This window comes from Schistocerca nitens, chromosome 2 (assembly GCF_023898315.1).
Source record: "Schistocerca nitens isolate TAMUIC-IGC-003100 chromosome 2, iqSchNite1.1, whole genome shotgun sequence".
Taxonomy (NCBI): Eukaryota; Metazoa; Arthropoda; class Insecta; order Orthoptera; family Acrididae; genus Schistocerca; species Schistocerca nitens.
In genome coordinates, this window is record NC_064615.1 from 970,492,885 (window position 1) to 970,520,618 (window position 27,734).

General features: G+C 43.1%; 1 protein-coding gene and 1 pseudogene across 1 annotated transcript in view; both read right to left on the minus strand.

The window, feature by feature from the left end:
- Positions 1–26,541, minus strand: part of LOC126235479 (diacylglycerol kinase eta) — a 557,124-nt gene extending 530,583 nt beyond the window's left edge. Inside the window, exon 1 of the mRNA XM_049944200.1 lies at positions 26,230–26,541. Coding sequence (XP_049800157.1) covers positions 26,230–26,541 — 312 coding nt within the window. The remainder of the gene's footprint in view (positions 1–26,229) is intronic.
- Positions 24,420–24,537, minus strand: LOC126237977 (5S ribosomal RNA; annotated as a pseudogene).
- Positions 26,542–27,734: the final 1,193 nt, after the last annotated feature.

Below are 27,734 nucleotides of genomic sequence, written 5' to 3' on the forward strand. Positions count from 1 at the left end.
GGGTAACTGCAGCCATGCTCTCCGAGCTGATAGTCCAATCTGCTGCAAACGTCGTCGAACTGTTTGTGCAGCTGGTTGTTGTCTTGCAGACGTACCCGTCCGTTGACTCAGGGTTCGAGACATGGCTGCACGATCCGTTACAGGCATGCGGATAAGATGCATGTGATCTCGAGTACTAGTGATACGAGGCCGTTGGGATCCAGCACGGCGTTCCGTATTACCCTCCTGAACCCACCGATTCGATATTCTGCTAATAGTCATTGGATCTCGAACAACGCGAGCAGCAATGTCGCAATCGCGATAGGCTACAATCCGACCTTTATCAAAGTCGGTAACGTGATGGTACGCATTTTTCCTCCTTACACGAGGCATCACAACAACGTTTCACCAGGCAACGCCGGTCAACTGCTGTTCGTGCGTATGAGAAATCGGTTGGAAACTTTCCTCATGTCCGGAGTTTGTAGGTGTCGTCACCGGCGCCAAACTTGTGTGAATGCTCTGAAATGCTAATCATTTGCGTATCACAGCATCTTCTTCCTGACGGTTAAATTTCGCGTCTGTAGCGCGTCATCTTCGTGGTGTAGCAATTTTAATGGTGAGTAGTGTACCTACGTGTTTTACCTCAGTGACGCTCTTTGACTTACTGTAGTTTTCCACTGTCCCTCTTTTTTTACTATATTATTGACTTCCCCCATGAACGATGGACCTTGCCGTTGGTGGGGAGGCTTGCGTGCCTCAGCGATACAGATGGCCGTACCGTAGGTGCAACCATAACGGAGGGGTATCTGTTGAGAGGCCAGACAAACATGTGGTTCCTGAAGAGGGGCAGCAGCCTTTTCAGTAGTTGCAGGGGCAACAGTCTGGATGATTGACTGATCTGGCCTTGTAACATTAACCAAAACGGCCTTGCTGTGCTGGTACTGCGAACGGCTGAAAGCAAGGGGAAGCTACAGCCGTAATTTTTCCCGAGGACATGCAGCTTTACTGTATGATTAAATGATGATGGCGTCCTCTTGGGTAAAATATTCCGGAGGTAAAATAGTCCCCCATTCGGATCTCCGGGCGGGGACTACTCAAGAGGACGTCGTTATCAGGAGAAAGGTAAGTGGCATTCTACGGATCGGAGCGTGGAATGTCAGATCCCTTAATCGGGCAGGTAGGTTAGAAAATTTAAAAAGGGAAATGGATAGGTTAAAGGTAGATATAGTGGGAATTAGTGAAGTTCGGTGGCAGGAGGAACAAGACTTTTGGTCAGGTGATTACAGGGTTATAAATACAAAATCAAATAGGGGTAATGCAGGAGTAGGTTTAATAATGAATAAAAAAATAGGAGTGCGGGTTAGCTACTACAAACAGCATAGTGAACGCATTATTGTGGCCAAGATAGACACAAAGCCCATGCCTACTACAGTAGTACAAGTTTATATGCCGACTAGTTCCGCAGATGACGAAGAGATTGATGAAATGTATGATGAGATAAAATAAATTATTCAGGTAGTGAAGGGAGACGAAACTTTAATAGTCATGGGTGACTGGAATTCGTCAGCAGGAAAAGGGAGAGAAGGAAACATAGTAGGTGAATATGGATTGGGGGGAAGAAATGAAAGAGGAAGCCGCCTTGTAGAATTTTGCACAGAACATAACTTAATCATAGCTAACACTTGGTTCAAGAATCATAAAAGAAGGTTGTATACCTGGAAGAATCCTGGAGATACTAAAAGGTATCAGATAGATTATATAATGGTAAGACAGAGGTTTAGGAACCAGGTTTTAAATTGTAAACATTTCCAGGGGCAGATGTGGATTCTGACCACAATCTATTGGTTATGAACTGCAGATTGAAACTGAAGAAACTGCAAAAGGGTGGGAATTTAAGGAGATGGGACCTGGATAAACTGAAAGAACCAGAGGTTGTACAGAGTTTCAGGGAGAGCATAAGGGAACAATTGACAGGAATGGTGGAAAGAAATACAGTAGAAGAAGAATGGGTAGCTTTGAGGGATGAAGTAGTGAAGGCAGCAGAGGATCAAGTAGGTAAAAAGACGAGGTCTAGTAGAAATCCTTGGGTAACAGAAGAAATATTGAATTTAATTGATGAAAGGAGAAAATATAAAAATGCAGTAAATGAAGCAGGCAAAAAGGAATACAAACGTCTCAAAAATGAGATCGACAGGAAGTGCAAAATGGCTAAGCAGGGATGGCTAGAGGACAAATGTAAGGATGTAGAGGCTTGTCTCACTAGGGGTAAGATAGATACTGCCTACAAGAAAATTAAAGAGACCTTTGGAGAGAAGAGAACCACTTGTATGAATATCAAGATCTCTGATGGCAAACCAGTTCTAAGCAAAGAAGGGAAGGCAGAAAGGTGGAAGGAGTATATAGAGGGTTTATAGAAGGGCGATGTACTTGAGGACAATATTATGGAAATGGAAGAGGATGTAGATGAAGATGAAATGGGAGATGCGATACTGCGTGAAGAGTTTGACAGAGCACTGAAAGATCTGAGTCGAAACAAGGCCCCGGGAGTAGACAACATTCCATTAGAACTACTGATGGCCTTGGGAGAGCCAGTCATGACAAAACTCTACCATCTGGTGAGCAAGATGTATGAGACAGGCGAAATACCCACAGACTTCAAGAAGAATATAATAATTCCAATCCCAAAGAAAGCAGGTGTTGTCAGATGTGAAAATTACCGAACTATCAGTTTAATAAGTCATGGCTGAAAATACTAACGCGAATTCTTCACAGACGAATGGAAAAACTGGTAGAAGCGGACCTCGGGGAAGATCAGTTTGGATTCCGTAGAAATGTTGGAACACGTGAGGCAATACTAACCTTACGACTTATCTTACAAGAAAGATTAAGAAAAGGCAAACCTACGTTTCTAGCATTTGTAGACTTAGAGAAAGCTTTTGACAACGTTAACTTTAATACTCTCTTTCAAATTCTGAAGGTGTCAGGGGTAAAATACAAGGAGCGAAAGGCTATTTGCAATTTGTACAGAAACCAGATGGCAGTTATAAGAGTCGAGGGGCATGAAAGGGAAGCAGTGGTTGGGAAAGGAGTGAGACAGAGTTGTAGCCTCTCCCCGATGTTATTCAATCTGTATATTGAGCAAGCAGTAAAGGAAACAAAAGAAAAATTCGGAATAGGTATTAAAATTCATGGGGAAGAAGTAAAAACTTTGAGGTTCGCCGATGACATTGTAATTCTGTCAGAGACAGCAAAGGACTTGGAAGAGCAGTTGAACGGAATGGACAGTGTCTTGAAAGGAGGATATAAGATGAACATCAACAAAAGCAAAACGAGGATAATGGAATGTAGTCAAATTAAATCGGGTGATGCTGAGGGGATTAGATTAGGAAATAAGACACTTAAAGTAGTAAAGGAGTTTTGCTATTTAGGGAGTAAAATAACTGATGATGGTCGAAGTAGAGAGGATGTAAAATGTAGTCTGGCAATGGCAAGGAAATCGTTTCTGAAGAAGAGAAATTTGTTAACATCTAGTATAGATTTAAGTGTCAGGAAGTCGTTTCTGAAAGTATTTGTATGGAGTGTAGCCATGTATGGAAGTGAAACATGGACGATAACCAGTTTGGACAAGAAGAGAATAGAAGCTTTCGAAATGTGGTGCTACAGAAGAATGCTGAAGATAAGGTGGGTAGATCACGTAACTAATGAGGAGGTATTGAATAGGATTGGGGAGAAGAGAAGTTTGTGGCACAACTTGACCAGAAGAAGGGATCGGTTGGTAGGACATGTTCTGAGGCATCAAGGGATCACCAATTTAGTAGTGGAGGGTAAAAATCTTAGAAGGAGACCAAGAGATGAATACACTAAGCAGATTCAGAAGGATGTAGGTTGCAGTAGGTACTGGGAGATGAAGAAGCTTGCACAGGATAGAGTAGCATGGAGAGCTGCATCAAACCAGTCTCAGGACTGAAGACCACAACAACATTATTGACTACACTACACCTGGAAGTAGATGGAGATGACAGATGCCTATGTGCTTTATTATTATTTCGTCTGGGTTGTCAGTAAGAAAAATGTTTAGAAAAGTTACGAAACTATGTGCAAAGTTTGTTGGAATTGTTCTCATTCTTAAATACTGATTGATTTTAGGCTGGGTAATTTACATACCGTGAGCTACATGCCTCAAAACTTTACGCTGTTTTTAAATTTAATGTTTATTGTGATTAGCTTTCAGTGTACAATTACACCACTTCCTGAGTAGATTATGACATTATTTTAAATTTTTAAATTCGGTCATTAATTATATGAAATATCGAAAGTCAAATTTTTGTTGCCCCGCAATTGGGAGCACGTGACCATTTCAGCCGTTTAGCAATATAGGTCATAAAATAATAAACCAACATTGATAGTTGGCAAAATTCTTCAGGGTTTGTGACAATGCACTCACGTACTCTGGAGAATTTTATTGACTGTGACGGTGGCCGTGGAAATTTACGCTATTTAAGTTGAAACTAATAAAGTTATTGGTTAATCAGCCAATCCTGAAAATAAACATTTTTTGAAAAATAAATTAATCAAGATTTGTGTCCCAGATTTCGATTTCTTTTCAAATATAGGGACCCAGGAACACACCTTCACCATTTACTATTGACTCATCAGTCTTCTGACTGGTGTGATGCGGCCCATCACGAATTCCTCTCCTGCGCCAACAACCTCATTTCAGAGAATGTATCCCAGTATCTGTCTTCCTCTACCATTTTTGGCCTATACACTCACGATGGTGCTGTGGAAATAATTCCGTGACGCATTAACACAAGCCCCATTACCCCATCCCTTCTTTTTGTCAGTGTTTTCCATATGTCCCTTTCTTCGCCAATTCTGCGGAGAACCTCCTTATTCCTAATCTTACCTGTCCAACTGATTTTTAACATTCTGCTGTAGTACCATATCTGAAACGCTTCGACTCATCTTCTGGTCCGGTCTTTCCACTGTCCCTGATTCGCTGTCGTACAAAGCAGTGTTCCAAACGTACACCCCCAGAAATTTCTTCCTCAGTTTAAGGCATCGTTTGATACTAGCAGACGTCTCTTAGCCAGGAATCCTCTCTTTGCATGTGCCAGTGTTTTCTGTCCTCCTTGCTGTGTCCGTCATGGCTTGTTCTGATACTAAGGCACCAGAATTCCAGAAGTCCATTCACTTCGTAGCCATCAATTTTGAATTTAAGTTTCTCGTTATACTTATTTCTCCGATTTGTTCTCATTCCATACTATTTGCTCATTAGGCAAACGTATTAAAATACAGAGATATGTAAACAGATAGAATACGGCGCTGCGGTCGGCAACGCCTATATAAGACAACAAGTGTCTGGTCCAGTATTTAGATCGGTTACTGCTGCTACAAAGGCAGGTTATCAAGATTTAAATGAGTCTGGACATGGTGTTATAGTAGGTGCACGAGCGATGGGACAGAGCATCTCCGAGGTGGCGATGAAATATAAATTTTCCAGGATGACCGTTTCACGAGTGCACCGTGAGTATCAGGAATCCGGTAAAACACCAAATCTCCAACATCGCTGCGACCGGAAAAAGATCCTGATAGAACAGGACCAACGACGGCTGAAGAGAATCGTTCAACGTGACAGAAATGCAACCCCTAGGCAAATTGCTGCAGATTTCAATGCTGGGCCATCAACAAGTGACAGTGTGCGAACCCTTCCTTGTATAATCATCGATATGGGCTTTCGGAGCCGAAGGCCCACTCGTGTACTCTTGATGACTGCACGACACAAAGCTTTACGCGTCACCTGAGCCCGTCATACCGACATTGGACTGTTGATTACCGGAAACATGTTGCCTAGTCAGACAAATCTCGTTTCAGGAAACTTCCTGGCAGATTAAAACTGTGTGCCGGACCGGGATTCGAACTCGGAACCTTTGCCTTTCGCGGGCAAGTGCTCTACCAACTGAGCTACCCCATCACGACTCACGTCCCGTCCTCACAGCTTTACTTCTGCCAGTACGTCGTCTCCTACCTTCCAAACTTTACAGAAGCTCTCCTGCGAACCAGCGCACAGTCCGCTGCAGAGTGACAATCTCATTCTGGAAACATCCCCCAGGCTGTGGCTAAGCCATGTCTCCGCAATATCCTTTCTTTCAGGAGTGCTAGTTCTGCAAGGTTCGCAGGAGAGCTTCTGGAGTTTGGAAGGTAGGAGACGAGGTACTGGCGGAAGTAAAGCTGTGAGGACGGGGCGTGAGTCGTGCTTGGGTAGCTCAGTTGGTAGAGCACTTGCCCGCAAGAGGCAAAGGTCCTGAGTTCGAGTCTCGGTCCGACACACAGTTTTAATCTGCCAGGAAGTTTCATATCAGCGCACACTCCGCTGCAGATTGAAAATCTTATTCTGGAAATCTTCGTTTCAAATTGTATCGAGTGGATGGACGTGTACGGGTACGGAGACAACCTCATGAATCCATGGACCCTGTGAGACTGCAGGGGACTATTCAAGCTGATGGAGGCTCTGTAATGATGTGGGGCGTGTACAGTTGGAGTGATATGCGACCCCTGGTACGTCTAGATACGTCTCTGACATGTGACACGTACGTCACCATCTTTTCTGATCACCTGCATCCATTCATGTCCATTGTGCATTCCGAAGGACTTCGGCAACTCCAGCAGGACAATGCGACACCTCGCACGTCCAGAATGCTACAGAGTGGCTCCAGGAGCACTCTTCTGAGTTTAAACAATTCCTCTGGCCACCAGATCCTCCAGACATGTACATTATTGAGCATATCTGGTATGCCTTGCAAAGTGCTGCCGGAAGAGATCTCAACCCCCTCGTACTCTTACGGATTTATGGTCAACCCTGCAGGATTCATGGTGTCCAGCACTACTTCAGAGGTGAGTCGAGTCCATGACACGTCATGTTGCGGCACTTCTGCGTGGTCGCGGGGGCCCTACACAATATTAGGTAGGTCTACCTGTTTCTTTGGCTCTTCAGTGTATATCACCCATCTTTTCCCGTTGCTTACTCCTATTTTTCTCATAATTGAGAACATCTTGCACCTTTTCCTACTACGTCCATATTATACACAACTCAAGTTTTGGTACAATGGAACCAAACCTGAGGTTGCACAAAGAAAAAAATGCATCTTAGAAAATAAGAACAACGCTACTGGACAAGTATGGGGAGAGAAGTGGGCGGCGACGTCCGTGAAGTAGCCGTTCGGCTGGAATGATTGAGACAAGCAACGGGGAGCCTACAGTCATGATTACATAAGAAGAACTCTTACAGCTCGCAGCGCTGTTGCAAGCTTTCAGCTGTGAAACGCAAACGGCTGCAAGCGAAAACAGTAGCCGGCCAGAGAGCTGTGACGACACTGAGACGTTGCCACGGAGACGTTTACAAAATTGCGAAGTTACTGGTTGAGGTAGGCGTGCGAGGCTGCTACGTCCAGCCCACTGAAATTGTCAGGGATCAGCTACGCTGACGGAGAAAATTCGCAACACCAAGAAGGAGTTGTGCGACATAAACGAAAGTCCATTCAGAATTCGCTCCAGTCGGATAAGAGTGGCGCTTTGTAGAGCCACTATGAGGGTGGAAATCAGGTATGCTTTAAATCAGGCTGTTCCAGCTCGTGGGCTCCGTTGTGAGCCGCGGAGCGCTCCCTGCTCCAGGGAGCCGTGTCGCTCGCTGTGACCAGTCAAGTGGGCCGGCACGTGGCACGGCTGGCTGAGGCAGGCGGCAAGGCGAGCGTCTTGATGTGCCAGCTGCGTCTTACAAGATCTACAACCTCACACTCTTAGCTGCTAAGACGTGGTGACGTGCTACACCAGGAAATACGATCTTCAGGAAATAAATAAGAAACAAATGTTTTACAAGAAATTGCATACTAAATTTATTGGGCCTCTGTAGCTTGAAATTTTCTTTTCATTGCAAGATCGGAAATATCAGGCGTCAAAGTGTTCGCAGCGTTAATGCGGAGGATGGCCTTCATTGTTGCATCCTGAAGAAGCGATTGTTCCTTACTTTATAACTGTTTTCATTGCTCAGAAAAGCTGCTCACATCAAAACGTAGATCAGAACATGCACATGATCTGAGCGGCATTGTTGTGAAGTTTGGGAAATGTTTTTTCTGTAATGAACACTACCATCGTGACAAATACAACGTGTTGTAGTACCTCTCTTTCAACAAAGTTGAATTTTGCAAATCAATAATCTTCAATTGAAGTGACGGTGACAAGTCATCGGTGGAAACTGAAAAAGGAGTGCTGAACACCTTAAGTTTTATTTCCAAACTAGTGAGGTCTCGGAATCGTGTTTCAAACGACGTGATGAGCTGCTTTAAGTTTGCTTGGTAATCGCCGAAAGTAGTACCTTCAGGTAGTTTTAAAGAAGCAAGATGATTGAAGAACGTTGGATGTCCATTACTCATCTGCCTCTCAAATAAACGTAACTTTTCCATGAACACTTTGATCTGGTCGTGCATGTCAACGATTAGCTGCCCTTTGCCCTGCAATGACAGATTTAAATTATTCAGATGCATAGTTATGTCAGCTAGGAACGCCAGGTCTGATATCCATTTTATATCTTTCAGACAACGCATTTCTTCCCCTTTCATTTCTAGAAAAGGGGTATTTCCTCACTAATGGTAAAGAAAACATCAAGAACTTTTCCCCGACTCAGCCAACGAACTGTACTGTGGTAAGATATATCCCCATACTCCGCTTCCACATCTTTCAGGAATCCTTTGACGACGCCCAAAATTCACACACTTCACGACATCTTTCATTATGCCACCTAGCTCTACTGTTTCAGCACACAGTGCCTCTTGGTGCATTACAGAACACGAACTATGTTGCATGTTTTGATACCCTCCGTATTACGAATCCGTTTTAAACATACGTCTACTGGTATGTCGTTCTTAAGCCTGGCTACCAGTTCTCTGCGTGTAACGCCTTCTACCTGACTGTATTTAGTTCCGTATATTGTATCTCTTCGCAGAATTAAATACTTTATGACATACAAAACACTGCGGTCGACCATGCCTCTCAATGAATAGAAAGGTATCCTCCAACAGAGGTACAGGGCTCCCGCGGCTAGTCATAGCTGTCATTGAGCACGGATTATTACGGCTGCATGCGGCCAGGGGGCAGTGAGTTCGCTTTCCCCCTCCACGCGGGCTCCGAGCTGCCGCAGTGAGCGCTCCGGAGCGCTCCGGCTCCCTGGAGCTCGGTTGGAACAGCCTGCTTTAAATACTCGCAGTAACGGTTGTGGACGTCAATTACCTTTGAGACTGAACGTGGTGCATTGATCTTAGTCAAGAATGCTTTAAAGCCGGCAAAGATGCCAGTCTACAACTCACTGAGTTTGGACGAGATAGATTAATAGGGCTATGAGAAGCTGGATGTTCTTTTTTGCCGGCCGCTGTGGCCGAGCGGTTCTAGGCGCTTCAGTCCGGAACTGCGCTGCTTCTACGGTCGCAGGTTCGAATCCAGCCTCGGGCATGGATATGTGTGATGTACTTAGATTAGTTAGGTTTAAGTAGTTGTAAGTCTAAGGGACTGATGACCTCAGATGTTAAGTCCCATTGTGCTTAGAGCCATTTGAACCATTTTTTTGTTCTTTCTTCCATACTGAAGAAACACTTGGCAGGAAGATAGCAACTGTACATGATGGCTGGCAATGATGGGCACGAGAATGTAGGTCTTAAGAAGGCTGGGCTCTGGAGGGCCACATGGCACTAACTCGAGGGAAGACCATGATATTTGGCGTATGGCACTCGCACATGGTTCATTTTGGGCAACAGTTGGCACCACAGTGAGAAAACAAACTGTTACAAATCGGTTATTTCAAGGACAGCTCCGAGGCAGCTGCCCTGTAACGTGCGTTCCACTGACCCCGAACCACCGCCATTTGTGGTTTGTGAAACGAGAGCTCATTGGAGGACAGAGTGGAGGTCTGTTGGCTTTTCTGATGAAATCTGGTTCTGCATTGGTGACAGTTTGGTGATTCGATCTCTTGTGTTGCCATTCATGAACAGCATACCAAGGGGTGTTTTCAACAGGATTACGCTCGTTCACATATTGCTGTTGCAATCCATCATGCTCTACAGAGTATCTAGATGTTGCGTTGGCCTGCTCAAGCACCAGATCTGTCTCCAGTCGAGCGCATGTAGGACACCATTGGACGACAACTCCAGCGTCATCCACATACAGCATTAATGGTTTTAGTATTTACCGACCAAGTGCAACAGGCATGAAACTTGATGTCACAAACTGACGTCCGGCACCTGTAAAAACCAATGTATGTACTGTAACGTCTAGTAAGAAACAAAAACAACATATTATGTAGTAATTAGAAAATTAGATGTATCATATTGTGTCATTGTGTAAAATTATGTATTTTTTTTTTATTATTTATTTTTGAGAACGTCTGCGTCGGCGAGTAATAAAACCGCCACAGAAGATAAATGTTGAACAGAGATTACAAAAGGAACTAGTATATAATGCGTGATGTAAATTAAATTCTTTGTCTTCTTAATCTGGAAGTTGTGAGAGTAAGATCTCCTGTTGTTGTCGTGGAGAACGCGAATGTAGCATTCTTTTGTCGAGACTGGGAAATGTACGCCATTACGTGTGAATTCACACAGGTCTGTAATCAATGAGATATTTAAATGTTTTAATAGAGTTGTTTAAATGAAAACTTGTATTATTAATTGTTAAAGCTTGCTTGCCTATTATCCCATCCTGTTGAGACATTTTTCAGTTATATAAATATTATCTGTGGTGCTGAGCTGCGTGGAGAACGAAGAGCCGCTGCCGCGGCGTATTTAAACGACTTACAATATAGTCGAGCATACCGCAAGGAAGCGGTAAAATAATAGTAAAATAATATTATTTCTTTTAGCTCCCAGGCTGGCAGTGAAGATCAGCAGATTTTATGATGTGTTGCAGGTTGACGCGGGCTGCTGATAGGATATAATTTACAGTGCAAATAATTTAATGTACCTTCAAAATCTGATAGTAATCTTGCTGTGCTCCGTTCTGATCTGGCAAATTTTATAGTGATAACGTAATTTTTTTTATGAGAGTCTCATGTTCTTGGGCTAGTCGTGGTATGAAATAGTACTTCACCAAGAAATAAAATCCACTGCGAACTTGTGTTTTTGAACGATCATACGAACTGTAACATCAGTGTTCATTAAAAGTAATTTCAACTTTTAATAACTATGAAGTAGGGAAGTTATATTGATCCTTAGCATGAGTTGCAGTTAAGAAAAATCGTTCTTTAAATTGTAGGCCAGATACAGAACAATAAGACTTCCATAGATACATTTTATTTTGCAAAAAGGTAACGATGATAAAGAAATTCAAAGCACAGCATTGTTAAAAGTATTTCACGTAACTCTTTCCATATATGCGTTGCTACGCCAATAATCAAAAAATAAATAAATAAACCAAAGAGCAACAATTTAAAACAATTCGAGAGAGTAGTGACGTGAAACTGGCGCCCAAAAACGCGGGGCCCGAATTTGCAGTGGCCACAATTATAAAATTTTATGTATTTTTCTTTCAGGGATGATTGTTATGTATATATATATATATATATGTATTTAGTGATAAATGTATGTATGTATATCATGATCAATGCTATGCATTAATGAATGTGCAAACACTCTTTCATGACAAAACGTACTACTGCAAGCGAGTCTGAGAAGACGATCCTGATAATACTGAGAAGCTCTAACGACTACGTAATCCGGGGGCAGCCGAACCCCGAGATAAGATAAACTAAAGGTAAGACTACAGTGTAGTTGTCCTGTTTGTAGAAGTTGAGCTCCAGTGAAGTGATCTCATATCGCTGGTGGTGTGCATATTGTGCGTAGTTTGATGTTAGTGTTTGGGACAGGACAAAGTTGATGGTAGATAGTAATTTTTAGTGTGCAGTGTAGTGTAGATAAATTAACGTATTTTGTGTGCAAGTGACAAAACTGTCAGATTTTGTGTTTTAGTAAGCAATTTAGGAATATGGTTAAGTTGCGTAGTCAACGTCCGAGCAATATGGATACTGAGGAACAGCAATTAGGTAGCGTAGGAAATGTGGAACCGGGTACCTCAAGTAGTACTAGTACTCTCTTTGAGGATATAACATGCGAAAATGTGGGGGCAGGGGCACAGGAAGTGGTGCCACCGCCCACTAGTGATCAAGGAGAAGTAGATAAAGAAATTGTACCACCACCAGAAAAGCAGGAACCAGAGAGTGGTAATCTGCCTGGTGGGTATTCACTCCAGGCTATATTAGAGCGTGTGTTAGATTACCAGGCAAAATTTGCGCAACAACAAGCTGAAAAGGACGAGAAAATTGAGATTTTTCTCGCACAGCAAGCTGAGCGAGATCGTCAGCAAGCTGAGCGAGATCGCAGGCTAGAGGAAAATTTACTTGCTCAGCAAGCTGAGCGAGATCGTCAGCAAGCTGAGCGAGATCGTCAGCAAGCTGAGCGTGACCAGCAACTTGTGCAGACGTTAGAAAATATGAAAAAAGAGATTGCAGATATGAAACAGAATTATGAGTCGATACCTAAGGCCGTGCAGGAGCTGACTGAACAGGTCAACAACCTGCAAGTAGCAAACACTAACATGGTAGATGAAATAGGTGTATTAGCTAACCGAGTAGAAAAGCTAGAAATAGATTCCACACAGCTTGTAGAGCAGAAGTGGAACGAACAAGCAACTAAAATTGAAACAGAATTCAACTCATGGCTAGAAGTGAAGGAGAGTGAGATTGACAAAAATATTAATTCCAAAGTACAAGCAGCCATAGCAGATAAAGATTCCGACTCGTTCAGTACCGCAGTAAATAGTCAGGTACAGAACGACGTGCAAACCATCAAACAAATACTCAGTGAGGGTATTCCGCAGTGGCAAGTGAATATGAACAAACGGATATCCGACCTGGAGAAGGGTTTAGCACAAAGCAGAAAACATCTGGAACAGGAACCTATGTCGCCAACAGCCCATGGTTTTGGCAACGCACAAACTTATACGCGATACAACAATGGGGAATCTGTAGTCGATAATGCGAAGAGCTGTAGCTCCGGTTCGGAGCACACAGCATATGTCCCAGGAGCAAACCCATGTAGTTCAAAAATATTAGTTGAAGAAAGTTTAATCAAAAATAGGCAATTTCAAACGTTTACTACTGAACGGAAATCAGTACACCCAGTAGTATTCATAAAAAGCTTTAAAAATATCTTGCCCAGTGTATGGAACGAAACACAGAAAATTCAATACGTAATGTCGTACATTCAAGGTGACGCAGCGTTGTGGGCTACAGAAGTAGCAGACAGCTGCAGGACATACGAACAGTTCGAAAGGGCATTTCTGTCGAAATATTGGTCGCCTTGTATACAAGAGCGGCTAAGAAAAGAAGTATATAATCCCGAACCGTACTCACCCCGTCTTGGGAATTTGAGGCGGTATTTTGAAAAATATATAAACAAAACGCGCTACTGGGACGAGCCTATATCACCAAGAGACATAATAAGACTGCTAAAATCACATTTACCCATTCATATCAAAGAGAAATTAATACACGTACCAGAAAGCGACATAGAAAACTTCCTGTCTGTTCTAGATTCAATAGACTTGATACAGGAAGACGCAAAATCAGCGTGCGATCACTCGCGGAATAATGGGTCAGGATGTAAACATGACAGAAATAGTAGTGCACAAAACCACAACCATGGAAATGGTGGGGGTGGTAACAAGCGACAAGAACATTCGCAAAATGGTAGTAATGGTAGAAGCCAGAACGGGTATGGACAACCAACTTATAACAAAAAGCGTCGATTTGACGACCGGTACGAATCCGGAATGTCAGGGACCAACCGCTGGAAAAATGCGCGAGGTCAGTGACAGAGCAATTATAGTGATAGTAATCGAAATTGGCAACAGAATCAGCGAAGAAGCCCAGAGCGACAGGGTAATGACCGGTATGACAACAATAGACCACCACCGCAAAACGCGCCTATTGCGCAGCCGTGGCGGCCTACAAATCAGAATGTACATATAGTGGAGGTCGCGGACAATAGCCGTCCAAGTACCTCACAAGTAAGCAATCCAACAAACTAGAATCGGCCTCGATATGCTCTCCATCGATGGCCGAGGGATGGAGTGAGAGCAACACGAGTGATAATAATATACCTGGGATACGTATGCTGCGATACAACGACGGTGTCAGTATGGATAAAGATCTACTGAACGAATCGCACGAATGTAAGAAAGATAATAACGAAAATGTGCAAGCTATTATCGAAGCGAAAATCAATGATGTTGCAGTGAATATAATCATCGACACAGGTGCCTCAGTAAGTGTAATGAGTATGGAGTTATTTAAAGCACTGGGAAAAGGACATAGCATTCCGACTTTCCCGGTTAATAATTGTAAGGTGTCTGGAGCCATTAGTGCACAGAGCCAATCAGTTAAGTACCAGGTGCAGGTGGAGATTTGTAAGGAGGGCGAAGCCATAGTGAGCTCGTTCCTCGTTGTTAAAGGATTAAAGGTGGCCTGCATTCTGGGAGTAGATTTTCTCCGTGAGAGGGACGCATTGATCGACCTCTCCTTGGGGAAATTAAGCATAATTAATAGGGGTAGGAGGATTGAGTTATCTATGATGAAATCGAAGGAGGTACTTGTGCCGTGTTGTAATCGAATCAATATCAAAGGTAGGAACCCTTGGGTACTACACCTCGATGATTTTTCACATGCAGCAGACCTCTATTACCCGAATTTAGAAGAGCGAAATTTTGAAACAAATGTTGAGGCATTTCAAACCAAAGTGCACGAATCTGAAGGTTTAAGTGATACACAAAAGCAACAGTTGACGCAGCTGCTATCGGAATATACTATGGTATTTACCGACCGACCAGGAATAGTCAAAGGGTACCACTATCACATAGAGGCGATGCCCCATAAAACATACTGTCGCGCAACTTACTCCATCCCTTGGTCGAGGAGGGAATTAGTAGCTAAAGAGATTCGGAAGATGTTAGAGTGGGATATCATTGAGCCCTCCTTCTCTCCATACAGTAGTCCTCTTGTAGCAGTGGCGAAAGCCAACGGAAAAATCAGGCTAGTGTTAGATGCGAGGGACATTAACAAAATTATTATACCTCTCCGGACTCGTCCAGAGAATTTAGATGAGCAGATACAAAAATTTCATGGAGTGCAGTACTTGACCTCGGTCGATCTTAAAAGTTCATATTGGCAAATCCCCCTTACACCGGAATCCAGGAAGTACACAGCTTTCATATTCGGAGGGCGAAGTTACCAATTCAAGGTACTTCCCTTCGGATTGAATGTGAGTGCTGGAGTGTTTATTACTGCACTAGACACGGTACTGGGTCCAGACTTACTAGAAAAAATCACTGTATATGTTGATGATTTGGTAATCGCTACTGGTACTTGGGACGAACATATGGAATTGTTGCATAGAGTACTAGAGAGATTTAGGCAAGCAGGGGTGACAGCAAACCTCGAAAAGTCAAAATTTGGACGAAATAAAATTAAATTTTTAGGCCATCTTATTACACCACTTGGTATCAGTCCAGACAACAAAAAACTAGAGGCGATCCGAGAATTTCCAAGCCCCCGCACTAAGAGACAATTGAAAGCGTTCCTTGGGCTGACGTCTTTTTTCAGAAGGTTCGTGCCCAATCAGTTGTTAAATGACGCGTCACTACTAAATCTACTACAAAAAAATGTGTAGTGGGTTTGGACTGACAAATGTCAACAAGCTTTCGAAGCGATTAAAACCGCCCTACTGAATGCAAATATTTTGCAGCACCCAGATCTGTCAAAAGATTTTTGTCTTGCGACGGATTCGAGTTCCTATGGCTTGGGAGCGTACTTGTTTCAGTGGGAGGAAGGAAACGACCCAACAACAATAAAGATTATCGGCTTCGCCAGTAGGACTTTAACTAGCTGCGAGAGAGCCTACTCGGCAACCGAACTGGAAGCACTTGCAGTAGTCTGGGCTGTAAAAAAGTTTAATTATTATTTACAAGGGAAGGAGATTAGAGTGTATAGTGACCACCAGGCGTTAAGTTTTTTAATGTCATGCAAACTATTCCATACCAGACTGAGGAGATGGATGCTTGTCTTACAAGAATACAGGATAAAGATTATGTACATAAAAGGCGAAGATAACGTAATAGCGGATGCTCTGTCGCGACTGCCAGTAGGATTACCGGAGTTAGCAGAAATGTTAGAGCAATCCGCGGAGTATAAAGTGCTGTTAGTGCGTGACAATACTTACATGAAGGATTTTTTATATATATGTAAAAACATGTTCGAATTACAAAGATCAGATCCGATGTGGAAAAAAATCATTAATAATATTGAAGAGGGTGTTAACAATAGAGATGAGCAAGGTTTTAAAATAGCGAACCATATTTTGTATCATAAACTTAGCACGAAAGAAGACTGCTGGGCAGTATGTATACCCAACCAGTCGGTAAAAGTTATGATATGGCACACGCACTTGGCATGCGGCCATGCAGGGATTGGAAAGTGTGCAGAGATCATGGCGAGATACTGCTATTTTCCCCGTATGAAACACCAGATTCAGGCAACAATTAGAACTTGCGTGATATGTCAAAAAGCAAAACATTATAATAGATCCACTAAGTTTGAACTACATCCCATAGTTCCACTCAGGCCGCTTCAAATAGTATCTGTGGATGTAGCAGGTCCCTATCCCATGGCCAGAGGAGGTATGAAATATATACTGGCCATGTACGATATTTTTTCCAAATACTTGGCAATTTATTGCATAAAATCAGCTACTGCCAAAACCATGGTCAGGCGGATCAATCAAGAATACTTGCCTCAAGTGGGAAAACCCGAAGCCATAACGACTGATAATGCCTCTTATTTCACGGGTCGAACTTGGAAAAATTACCTACGGGAACAAAATATACAGCATATTCTGGTATCCCGATTCCATCCAGAAGCAAGTCTAGTGGAAAGAATATTCAGAGAATTGAATAAGTTCCTTAGAATCTACATAGGGAACCGACATACAAAATGGCCAGGGCTAGTACCGAAATTTGTAGAAATACACAATTTAACACCCCATTCAAGTACAGGCTATCCACCGGTAGAGATATTGAATGGATTTAATGAGACGCCGAATGAATGGCTCACGCCCTTGCCGAGATTACCAGCCAAGGCAGAAACAAGGGAGGAAAAGATGAAAAGGATATGGAACAAACTAACCAGCTGTGCGGCAAAGAGGAAAAGGAAGTACGACCGAGGTGTAACTAACGAACAGAAATATAATGTAGGAGACCTAGTACTTATTCGTAACCACCCTAAATCTTCAGCCACCTTAAAACAAAATAGTAAGTGGCAATTGCTATATTCAGGGCCCTTTGAAGTAATAAGCGTGCCACACGAATGTAGCTATTTGTTAGCACATCCCCATACGGGGAAGATCAAAGGATTATATCCACGTAAAGATGTGAAGTTATTTATTCAGTGACATATCACATATAAAGAGTAATAGTTGTAAGAAGATTTTAATTGTGTTTTAGAATATAAGTATGTTAGTATTAAGAAAGAAATTTGTGTGTAATTAAACTTGGAGGAAGTGGAATCAGAAAGTGAGCAATAGCTTACACAGGAAAGATTTTGTTTACAGACAATTAGTCATTAAAATATTATATGCTCATTAAGCAACGAACAATCTTCTTGTTGATAAAGTGAGGATTAATTTCTTGAATCATTTTATAAAGGATTAATTTCTTGAACCATTTTCTATGTGTAGTGTGTAAGTGCAATTAATGAGGCAATCTTATATAGTAAGGTAATTGCTGTAATTGTATTAGAATAAGGAACCCTGAGAGAGAGAGTCTTTACTAGCCAAACATTGACTTTGTAATATGCAACAATTATGTGATGTGATGTTTGCTGCCAGTAGTGATTTGAGAACGACACTGGAGCAGAAGCTAATTAAAAACAAGCCCGTTCCGTGGAAACTCCGCTCTGTATGTAGCAATGCTTCAATTGAAGCCTGTGTACTTGGTACACGCCCTTGAATATTCATTACGCGATACGCGAATTAAGTCAACCAATGCGGAACCTACACTGTAGTCATATAGGAAAATTCATTAAAAATAATGCTAGTGCTAAATGAAGTATTTATTGAGCAATATGCCCAAGTCAAGCTGTCATGCACATGGTAAAATCTGTTTGCTAGATGGGTGATAACCAGGCAAGCTACACTGAAAGGAGGAAAGGAAAACTATGTAAAAAAAAAAAAAAAAAAAAAAAAAATCACACACCTTTAAAAAATTTACAAAAGGGCTATATACGCCTAGTAACAATATGAAAACTGTGTTGTGATAAGGTAAAAACAAATAGACGCCATGTAGATGAGAGTAATTATGCGAAGAACAGTTAAAAGGTATTAAAAAATAAACTGTGTGCATAAACAATTAAGGAAAGGACGGAATATTGTGTGTAGTAGGGACAGAAAATGACTGTTGTATCTGCACCAATATATACGTCGATAAGTCTAGTGTTGAGGGATAGACTGTCCTAGTGCAGTGCTCAACGAACAATAGACAGTGTATAAAAACAGTAGTTATTGATCCGTTCGAAGTCGATTCAAACAAACATCGCTCGACGGAGACATTTAGTATGTGTGTAACGAAACATTTTCGCGTGTTGAAAGACGCTCTGGCAGTGTATCAACCGTGGGAGTGAGTGAAAATGTGTAGTACAATGTGCGTGTGAGGAACCCTGAATACCAGTGTCACAATGCCACAAGAAACCTGTTATCACGCCAAAACATACCAGTGCATACCAGTGAAGCGACGGCTACTGAACAATAAACGCTTTTAACAAGTTGCATCTTCTTCCACAGCTAGTAATCTGTGTCCTTAAAGACAGTACACCGTTGTGGAATGTTTGTTTCATGCGCTACGACGGGGAGCCACGCGGAGAAGCAGAGACGAGTGCCGTGCCACCAGCCAGCCGGTCGCGGTAAACCACTGCCACTCGCCGACATCGGCTAATGGTTCGCCGCGGTTCGCGACTGCTTGGGCGCCACGTCAGCACGACGTCGCTGTTACTGAGAGCCGGTCGTCGAACCCAGCGGCCGTCGGTACGCGGCGTTCCAGACGACGCTACTCAACAATTGCTTCGCGCCGCCAGCTCCGTACGACATTGTTGTCATTCAAATGAACTATCAACTATGTATCTAATGCACTAACATGAATAGGGTTTAGTGGACACGATATGATGTGACAAACATTTTTTTTTTGAGTTATCCAACACAAATTCAAAGTATTCATGGGTTTAGTGATGTATCGATCTAATATGTTTTCGTCATGTTAATGAAGGATACTCGCACGAATGCTAGACATTTTAAACCAACTGTCGCGAGTAAGTGCAAGGACGATTCATTATACTATTGTAAAAATGTGTAATAAGTGACTTTCATTACAATCCAGAACACAAATATTATATTGATAACAAAGAGACTAAAAGTTTAACATACTATCACAAATAGCCTTTGTTATATGTGAACACTGAATAGAGTCTGAACTTTTTGTGAGATGACCATGGCTCCGGCGCAGTTTTCCCAGGTTTTCTGATCGCACGTAGCCCGAATGGGGGAGCCAAATAAATGTAATGACCCTGGGACTAGGTTGACGGTCACCTCGCAAAGTGTAAGAACAGTATAAAAAGTGTAATTAAACCTACAGTGTGAAAGAACTAAGAAGTGTAAAGTGAATGTTCCAACCAAGGTAACAGACAATAACCAAACAGGCGTTAGTGGCAGCATATTGCCGAACATTTTCAACGTTAGTCAATTGCTGCCAGGGGGCATTGTAACGTCTAGTAAGAAACAAAAACAACATATTATGTAGTAATTAGAAAATTAGATGTATCATATTGTGTCATTGTGTAAAATTATGTATTTTTTTTATTATTTATTTTTGAGAACGTCTGCGTCGGCGAGTAATAAAACCGCCACAGAAGATAAATGTTGAACAGAGATTACAAAAGGAACTAGTATATAATGCGTGATGTAAATTAAATTCTTTGTCTTCTTAATCTGGAAGTTGTGAGAGTAAGATCTCCTGTTGTTGTCGTGGAGAACGCGAATGTAGCATTCTTTTGTCGAGACTGGGAAATGTACGCCATTACGTGTGAATTCACACAGGTCTGTAATCAATGAGATATTTAAATGTTTTAATAGAGTTGTTTAAATGAAAACTTGTATTATTAATTGTTAAAGCTTGCTTGCCTATTATCCCATCCTGTTGAGACATTTTTCAGTTATATAAATATTATCTGTGGTGCTGAGCTGCGTGGAGAACGAAGAGCCGCTGCCGCGGCGTATTTAAACGACTTACAATATAGTCGAGCATACCGCAAGGAAGCGGTAAAATAATAGTAAAATAATATTATTTCTTTTAGCTCCCAGGCTGGCAGTGAAGATCAGCAGATTTTATGATGTGTTGCAGGTTGACGCGGGCTGCTGATAGGATATAATTTACAGTGCAAATAATTTAATGTACCTTCAAAATCTGATAGTAATCTTGCTGTGCTCCGTTCTGATCTGGCAAATTTTATAGTGATAACGTAATTTTTTTTTATGAGAGTCTCATGTTCTTGGGCTAGTCGTGGTATGAAATAGTATTTCACCAAGAAATAAAATCCACTGCGAACTTGTGTTTTTGAACGATCATACGAACTGTAACATCAGTGTTCATTAAAAGTAATTTCAACTTTTAATAACTATGAAGTAGGGAAGTTATATTGATCCTTAGCATGAGTTGCAGTTAAGAAAAATCGTTCTTTAAATTGTAGGCCAGATACAGAACAATAAGACTTCCATAGATACATTTTATTTTGCAAAAAGGTAACGATGATAAAGAAATTCAAAGCACAGCATTGTTAAAAGTATTTCACGTAACTCTTTCCATATATGCGTTGCTACGCCAATAATCAAAAAATAAATAAATAAACCAAAGAGCAACAATTTAAAACAATTCGAGAGAGTAGTGACGTGAAAGTACGTTTGCGTGCTTGCGTTCGACATTCTGACAGTCACACCGCTTATTACTATACAGTATCTCACAGTTGCAATGGCTTTCGTGTATACAGTAACCTGTGATTTTGCAATGTTAACCGCTTAAATACGTTACCTTGATAAATCTGGCGCCAGTTTCCACCGATCGTCATTTTGATCTTTGAGTCGACTTCGATGCTTATTTGTCTTCTGCTCATCTTTGGCGGCGCGGATTTAACGGCAGCGCGAGTGCTCTGCTGGGAGTTGTGTCGGGATCGGCGGTGAGCGAGAGTCAAGTGGGACTGTGTACGTAGACAGGGCGGCAAGAGGACGAGTCGGACAACGAAGGAGCGGGGCCAGCGGCTACGGCAGGGCGTCACAACATACGTGCTCGCGGAGCAAGCTGTGAGCAGCAAGGCGCGAGCACGGAGCAGCGCGAGCACGCTACCCCCACTACCGGACCAGAGCGGAGAGTGGGGAGAGTCACGTGGGGCACACAACAGCTGCCGCCAGTCGATGTAAATCCGCGGCCACCTGCAGGGATATCACTCACGAATTATTACTGCGACAAACGAAACAAATAAAGGAGAATGTACACGTGCCACATAATTTTATTTGCTTAGCTTATGCCTCTATATTCGTATTAATTTGTGAACTGTTACACAATAAAAGGTGGCACTGAAATGTGGGATTCTCGGTTAACTTGTACTTTTTGCCCTTTACAATTGCGTCTATGTTTGGAGTAATTGTTCTTGTGCATTGTAGGCGCAGCGTGCAGTTTAAATTTCGATCAGACAATGTGTTACATTTCATTGCAGAGAACAGTTGTTCACAAACATACGTGGAACCGAACATTGATATTATTGTAGCCGCCAGTTTGTGCAAACGAGGAAATCTATCCTGAGGGAAGTGTCTGTAGAATTCCAAAATGTTTTTCTCGTTCTGAAATTTGTCTCCGTATTCTCTGTCACACTGCAGGTCAATAATTTATAGTTGCAGCTCAGGACGAATCTCTTCAATATTCGCTGAATATGGAGAGGAGAACAGATCAAAATCACTGTCTAGTGCTGTCAGATCTTGAAAGCGTTGATCAAATTCTTCCTTAAGGGCAACTAAACTATGTGAATAACGATTACAGTCTTTGTGAACATCTTGCATGGATGATAATTTAGGAAAACGAGCTAGATTTCCTGTTTCCAGCTGACTCACCCAAAGCGTCAATTTCATTTTAAAAGCTCGTATTCAATCTATAAAATGAGTAATTAGCCGATCTTTACCTTGAGTGAAATGTTCAAAGCATTCAGATGGCTAGTTACATCTGCTAAGAACGCGAGATCACATTTCCATGAAGGCTCTTTCAATTCAGGTACACACGTGTTATTTATTTCCATGAACATATTTATCTCATCTAATAGGCAAAAAAATCGATTTAATAATTCGCCACGACTAAGCCAGCGGACCTCGCTGTAATAAGGCAGGCTACCATACTGGCTTTCTACTTCCTCAAGAAAGCTTTTAAATTGCCTGTGTTGTAGCCCATGCTTCCTTATATAATTGGTTGTACGAACAACGAACATCACATATTTTAGAGTGATACTCTTTGCACATAAGTTTTCCTGGTGAATCACACAGTGAACGCCCCTTATTTCATTCGGCACGGTCAGTTTTTGCATTTTCTCCTTCAACAGCGCAACGAAACCGGATTTTTTTCCTGTCATCGCTGGTGCACCATCTGTAGACACTGAAACTAAAGAATTCCACGACAATCCTATATTTTCAACACTTTCTTCAACACTACTTAAAATATCACCTCCAGTTGTAGTGTTCTTCATGGCTACTACATCGAGGAGCTCCTCCCTCACCTGAAGATCTCTATTAACACCTCTAATAAATATGGTAAGCTGCGCTGTTCCAGTGATATAAACACTTTTGTCCACAGCTAGGGAATACGCCATAAAATCTTTAAGGATATTTGCAAGCTGGCTCTGGACGTCGTCTGCCATGTCCTGTATGCGACGCATACTGGTCATGTTAGATAATGGCACAATCCGAAACTGTTCAACTTGAGATGGACACAAATGCTCCGCTGCAACTACCAAACATTCTTTTATTAAATCGCCATCAGTGAAGGGGCGCAGGGATTTTGCTAAAAGCAAAGCAATTTTGTAACTCACTCTGAGAGGCCCCTCAGTTGATTTTTCTTCGTCGTCCAGATCTTCTTCGGATAGCTTCCTTTTAAGTTTAATGACTTCCTGTGCACGATCTGGTCCATCGCATTTTCCACTTCCGTAGTCTTTTGCGTGGTACGACATATAATATCGCTACAAATTAAAGTTCCTAAAAGAATTCAGCGTTTTGTGACATACTAAACATTTTGCAACACCATCTTTTTCTGTAAACAGATACAATTCCTTCCAATGGGAGTTGAACTGCGAAATCATGGTTGGGATTACACAACGGCGACTTGACATGATTCTTAACCAGCGAAGTGACTGTTAGAGCTGATCGTAGTACTTTAAATGTTACACAGTCGGTGCGAATTCAATTGGCACGCTGCGGCCCTATTCAAACGTGCGCGCGCATTTCCCCTCCCTCCCCGCCCGCCCTACTCAACGACCTTGCACCTGCTCGCGGGCACGTGAGTGAGCAGACGCGAGTACTCGTGCTCAAAACCGGCCAGTTGTTAAGCCTTGGTTCTACGGCGTGTTGAGTCGTTAGGGCAGATCCACCGCCCATGGTGATTTGGTTTTCCAAGAGGTCGGAAGGATAACCTCCTTCGCGTCTGTTATGAGCTACGCCGACCGATTGAATTGGAGTCGCCGAGTTGCTTCGGTGGGTTACGTGCGGCTTAATTGAATATGCCAGTGTACTAAAAATCCTTTGGAATTGTTTTAGTTGTTTATCACCTACCTCGGTGTCGTGACTAACTATCTTGACGGCAGTTGAGGAAGTGTGGCTACGCCCAACCAACCGATATGAAGCGTGGTTAAGGACGTAGCTAGAAGTGCACCGAGTAGTAAGTCCAGCTCTGGCGTTTCAAGACACGCCGAGATACGTCCTCTATTCTACCTTGTACTTCATTTTGTAGTTTGGCGTGTAAATGTGCGGCGAGATAATTCTTGTAGTTTTTACTTTCTTGCACTTCTTGCACCCCGTCTTCAGGCCACGAGTGGCCTACCGGAACCCTCCGACCGCCGTGTCTTCCTCATGGAGGATGAGGATGGGGGGGGGGGGGGGGGGCGTGGGGTCAGCACACCACTCTCCCGGTCGTTATGATGGTATTCTTGACCGAAGCCGCTACTATTCGGTCGAGTAGCTCCTCAATTGGCATCACGAGGCTGAGTGCACCCCGAAAAATGACAACAGCGCATGGCGGCCTAGATGGTCACCCATCCAAGTGCCGACCACGCCCGACAGCGCTTAACTGCAGTGATCTCACGGGAACCGGTGTATCCACTACGGCAAGGCCGTTGCCTGTCATCTTAACTTTAGAGCAGGATTTTTAGCGAAACTTTAGAGCATGATTTTTAGCGAACTTATCAATCGAAGATTAAGGGCTGGCACTGGCCAAGTAACTCATGGAGGCTAATTTGTTTCTATTCAGTTGTATTGATCACCTGTTCCCTAGATAAGATTGTGTAGTTTATGTTTCACAATGTTGTCTGCCGTTGATGTGCCGGCCGGAGTGGCCGAGCGTTTCTAGGCGCTACAGTCTGGAACCGCGTGACCGCTACCGTCGCAGGTTCGAATCCTGCCTCGGGCATGGACGTGTGTGATGTCTTTAGGTTAGTTAGGTTTAAGTAGTTATTAGTTCTAGGGGCCTAATGACCTCATATGTTAAGTCCCATACTGCTCAGATCCATATGAACCATTTTTTTTATATGTGTTGTGTTACAGATAATTGGAAGCAGTCGATGCGAGCATACATTTCCTGTCTCGTGGATCTCTTGTATTGATTTGAATCCTTGGTCTGCTCGCGTCTATCACTAATTCACATGCAATATTGAAGCGACCTCATTTTAGGGGTATTGTCATATGGTCATGTTGTAGTTGTAATCATTCTAAGAATATTGTTGATTAATCATCTAAGTGCCGCGCGGGACTAGCCAAGTGGTCTAAGGCGCTGCAGACATGGACTGTGCGGCTGGTCCCGGCGGAGGTTCGATTCCTCCCTCGGTCATGGGTGTGTGTGTTTGTCCTTAGGATAATTTAGGTTAAGTAGTGTGTAAGCTTGGGGACTGATGACCTTAGCAGTTGAGTCCCATAAGATTTCACACATTTGAACATCTGAATCAACTAAATAAATTTGAAGATTGGCTTGGTCAAAAATAAAGCACCTCCTTAATTGTTTCAGTCATTTGTATCTAGTTTTATTTAGGAAAGTTGGCTAGCCAAACCTTAAAAGATCTGTGTTCTTACCCTTAATCTGTTCCTCAGCTGACTGGAAGTAATGAGAGTTCTGATGGGAATTGTATGGACATTTGTAGTATTTAAGTAAAGCTTTACCTGAGTATATTTACCTAGTCATATTCAAATTTCCAGTTTAATGGGTCTTGTTCCGGTTAAAGAAATTTATTTGTTATTTGTCCAAGTGATCTGGCCTTGTAAGGCAGTCTCCTATATTACTGTGATTGTGATTTTATAATGCTTTTGTTTGTAATAAAATATGTAGCAACTACAACGGATTACTATCGTGATTTTGGTGTACCATTACCATTACCACATTTCACATAAATTTCATTACTCTAAATTATGTCTTTTTTGGTGTTGCGATGTTATTTTCCGTCAGTGGATGAACTGAGATGTCCAGACCTGAATTTTGGACGCTCCATCTGCCGAGTATTAATGTGACGCCTGCGGCTGAGCGCCAGGTCGCCTGGTGTAATTACCCGACGGGCTGTTTATCTCGGCAGCGTCGCGACAGTGGCCTGGCCGGAGTGACGGAGTGGGCATTAATGTGAGTGATCTGCCGCGTGGCGGCGCTGGGGTTTACGAGCGACGGCAGCGCCAGTCACGTGGACAGCCACTGCACGCCACGCCAGCCCAGCAATTAGTCGGAAAGCAGGGCCAGGGCTGGGCGCAGTTGCGCCACACCGTCCGCTGTTTCATCGGACTGGCCCGCCTCTTCTCTCCTCTCCTCGCTTTCTAATTACGCCAGTGTGCTCACCTGGAAACTGTGGTTCGCGTTCTTGATGCTGCACTCGGCGAAGCTCAGGTCCGTCAGGTCGATCTCATCGAAAATCACAGCCTGCAACAGAAAAGGAAACATGTGTAAGCGACTCGGAAATAATCTGCACGCCAAAGGTTCGCAGAAGCGCCCACTGGAAGGTTTCTCGCGAACAGCTGGACACACAACGACGACCTCGCATGTTCCCGACGGATTCTGGAACAAAACGGTTCTCCGACTGTGCGACCGTGGAGACACGAGACGCAGACCATTAGCTGCAGTTGACGGAACCGGCGGTCGCACATATCCCATGTTGGCGCAGACAAACGGACTTCTGCCACGGACCACGTTCACGAAACCGTTTCCCTGTGGTTTTCACATAACAGCAAGTTTTAGGTGCTTCAGATGTGGTGGAGGAAGCCGGCCTGTGTGGCCGAGCGGTTCCAGGCGCTTCAGTCTGGAACTGCGCGACCGCTACGGTCGCAGGTTCGAATCCTCCCTCGGGTATGGATGTGTGTGATGTCCTTAGGTTAGTTAGGTTTAAGTGGTTCTAAGTTCTAGGGGACTGATGACCTCAGATGTTACGTCCCATAGTGCTCAGAGCCATTTGAACCATTTGTGGTGGAGGAGCGGACCCACAACCACATTAAAAACCTTCACTGAGTTGACAAAAGTCATGGGATACCTCCTGATATTGTGTCGGCCCTCCTTTTGTCCGTCGTAGTGCAGCAGCTCAACGTAGCATGGACTCAACAAGTCGTTGGAAGTCCCCTGAAGAAATACTGAGCCATGCTGCCTCTATGGCCATCCATAAATGCGAAATTGTTACCAGTGAAGGATTTTTGCGCACGAACTGATCTTTCGATTATGTCCCATAATAGTTCGCTGGGATCCATGTCGGGCGATCTGGGTGACCAGATCATTTGCTCGAACTGTCCAGAATGTTTTTCAAACCAATTACAAACGGTTCAGGCCCAGTGACATGACATCGTTCTTTGGGAACATGAAGTGTGTGAATGGCTGCAGATGGCGTCAAAGTAGCTGAACACAACCATTTACAGTCAACGATTGGTTCAGTTGGGCCATGTGAACACAGCCCACGCCACTGTGGAGCCACCACCAGCTTGCACAGTGCCTTGTTGACTTTGTGGGGTCTGCACCACACTCGATCCCTATCATCAGCTCTTACCAACTGGAATCTGGCTTATCTCACCAGGCCATGGTTTGCCAGTCATCTAGGGTCCAACCGACATGGTCATGAGCCCAGGAAAGACGCTGCTGGCTAAATAGTTCTATTAGCAAAGGCACTTTCGTCGGTCGTCTGCTGCCAAAGTCCATTAACGCACCACTTCGCCGTATGCCCCACTTTGATTTCTGCGGTTATTTTAGACAGTGTTGCTTGTCTGTTAACACTGACAAATCTACGCAAACTTCTCTGCTCTCGGTCGTTAAGGGAAGGCTGTCGACCACAGCGTTGTCCATGGTGAGAGGTTATGCCTGAAATT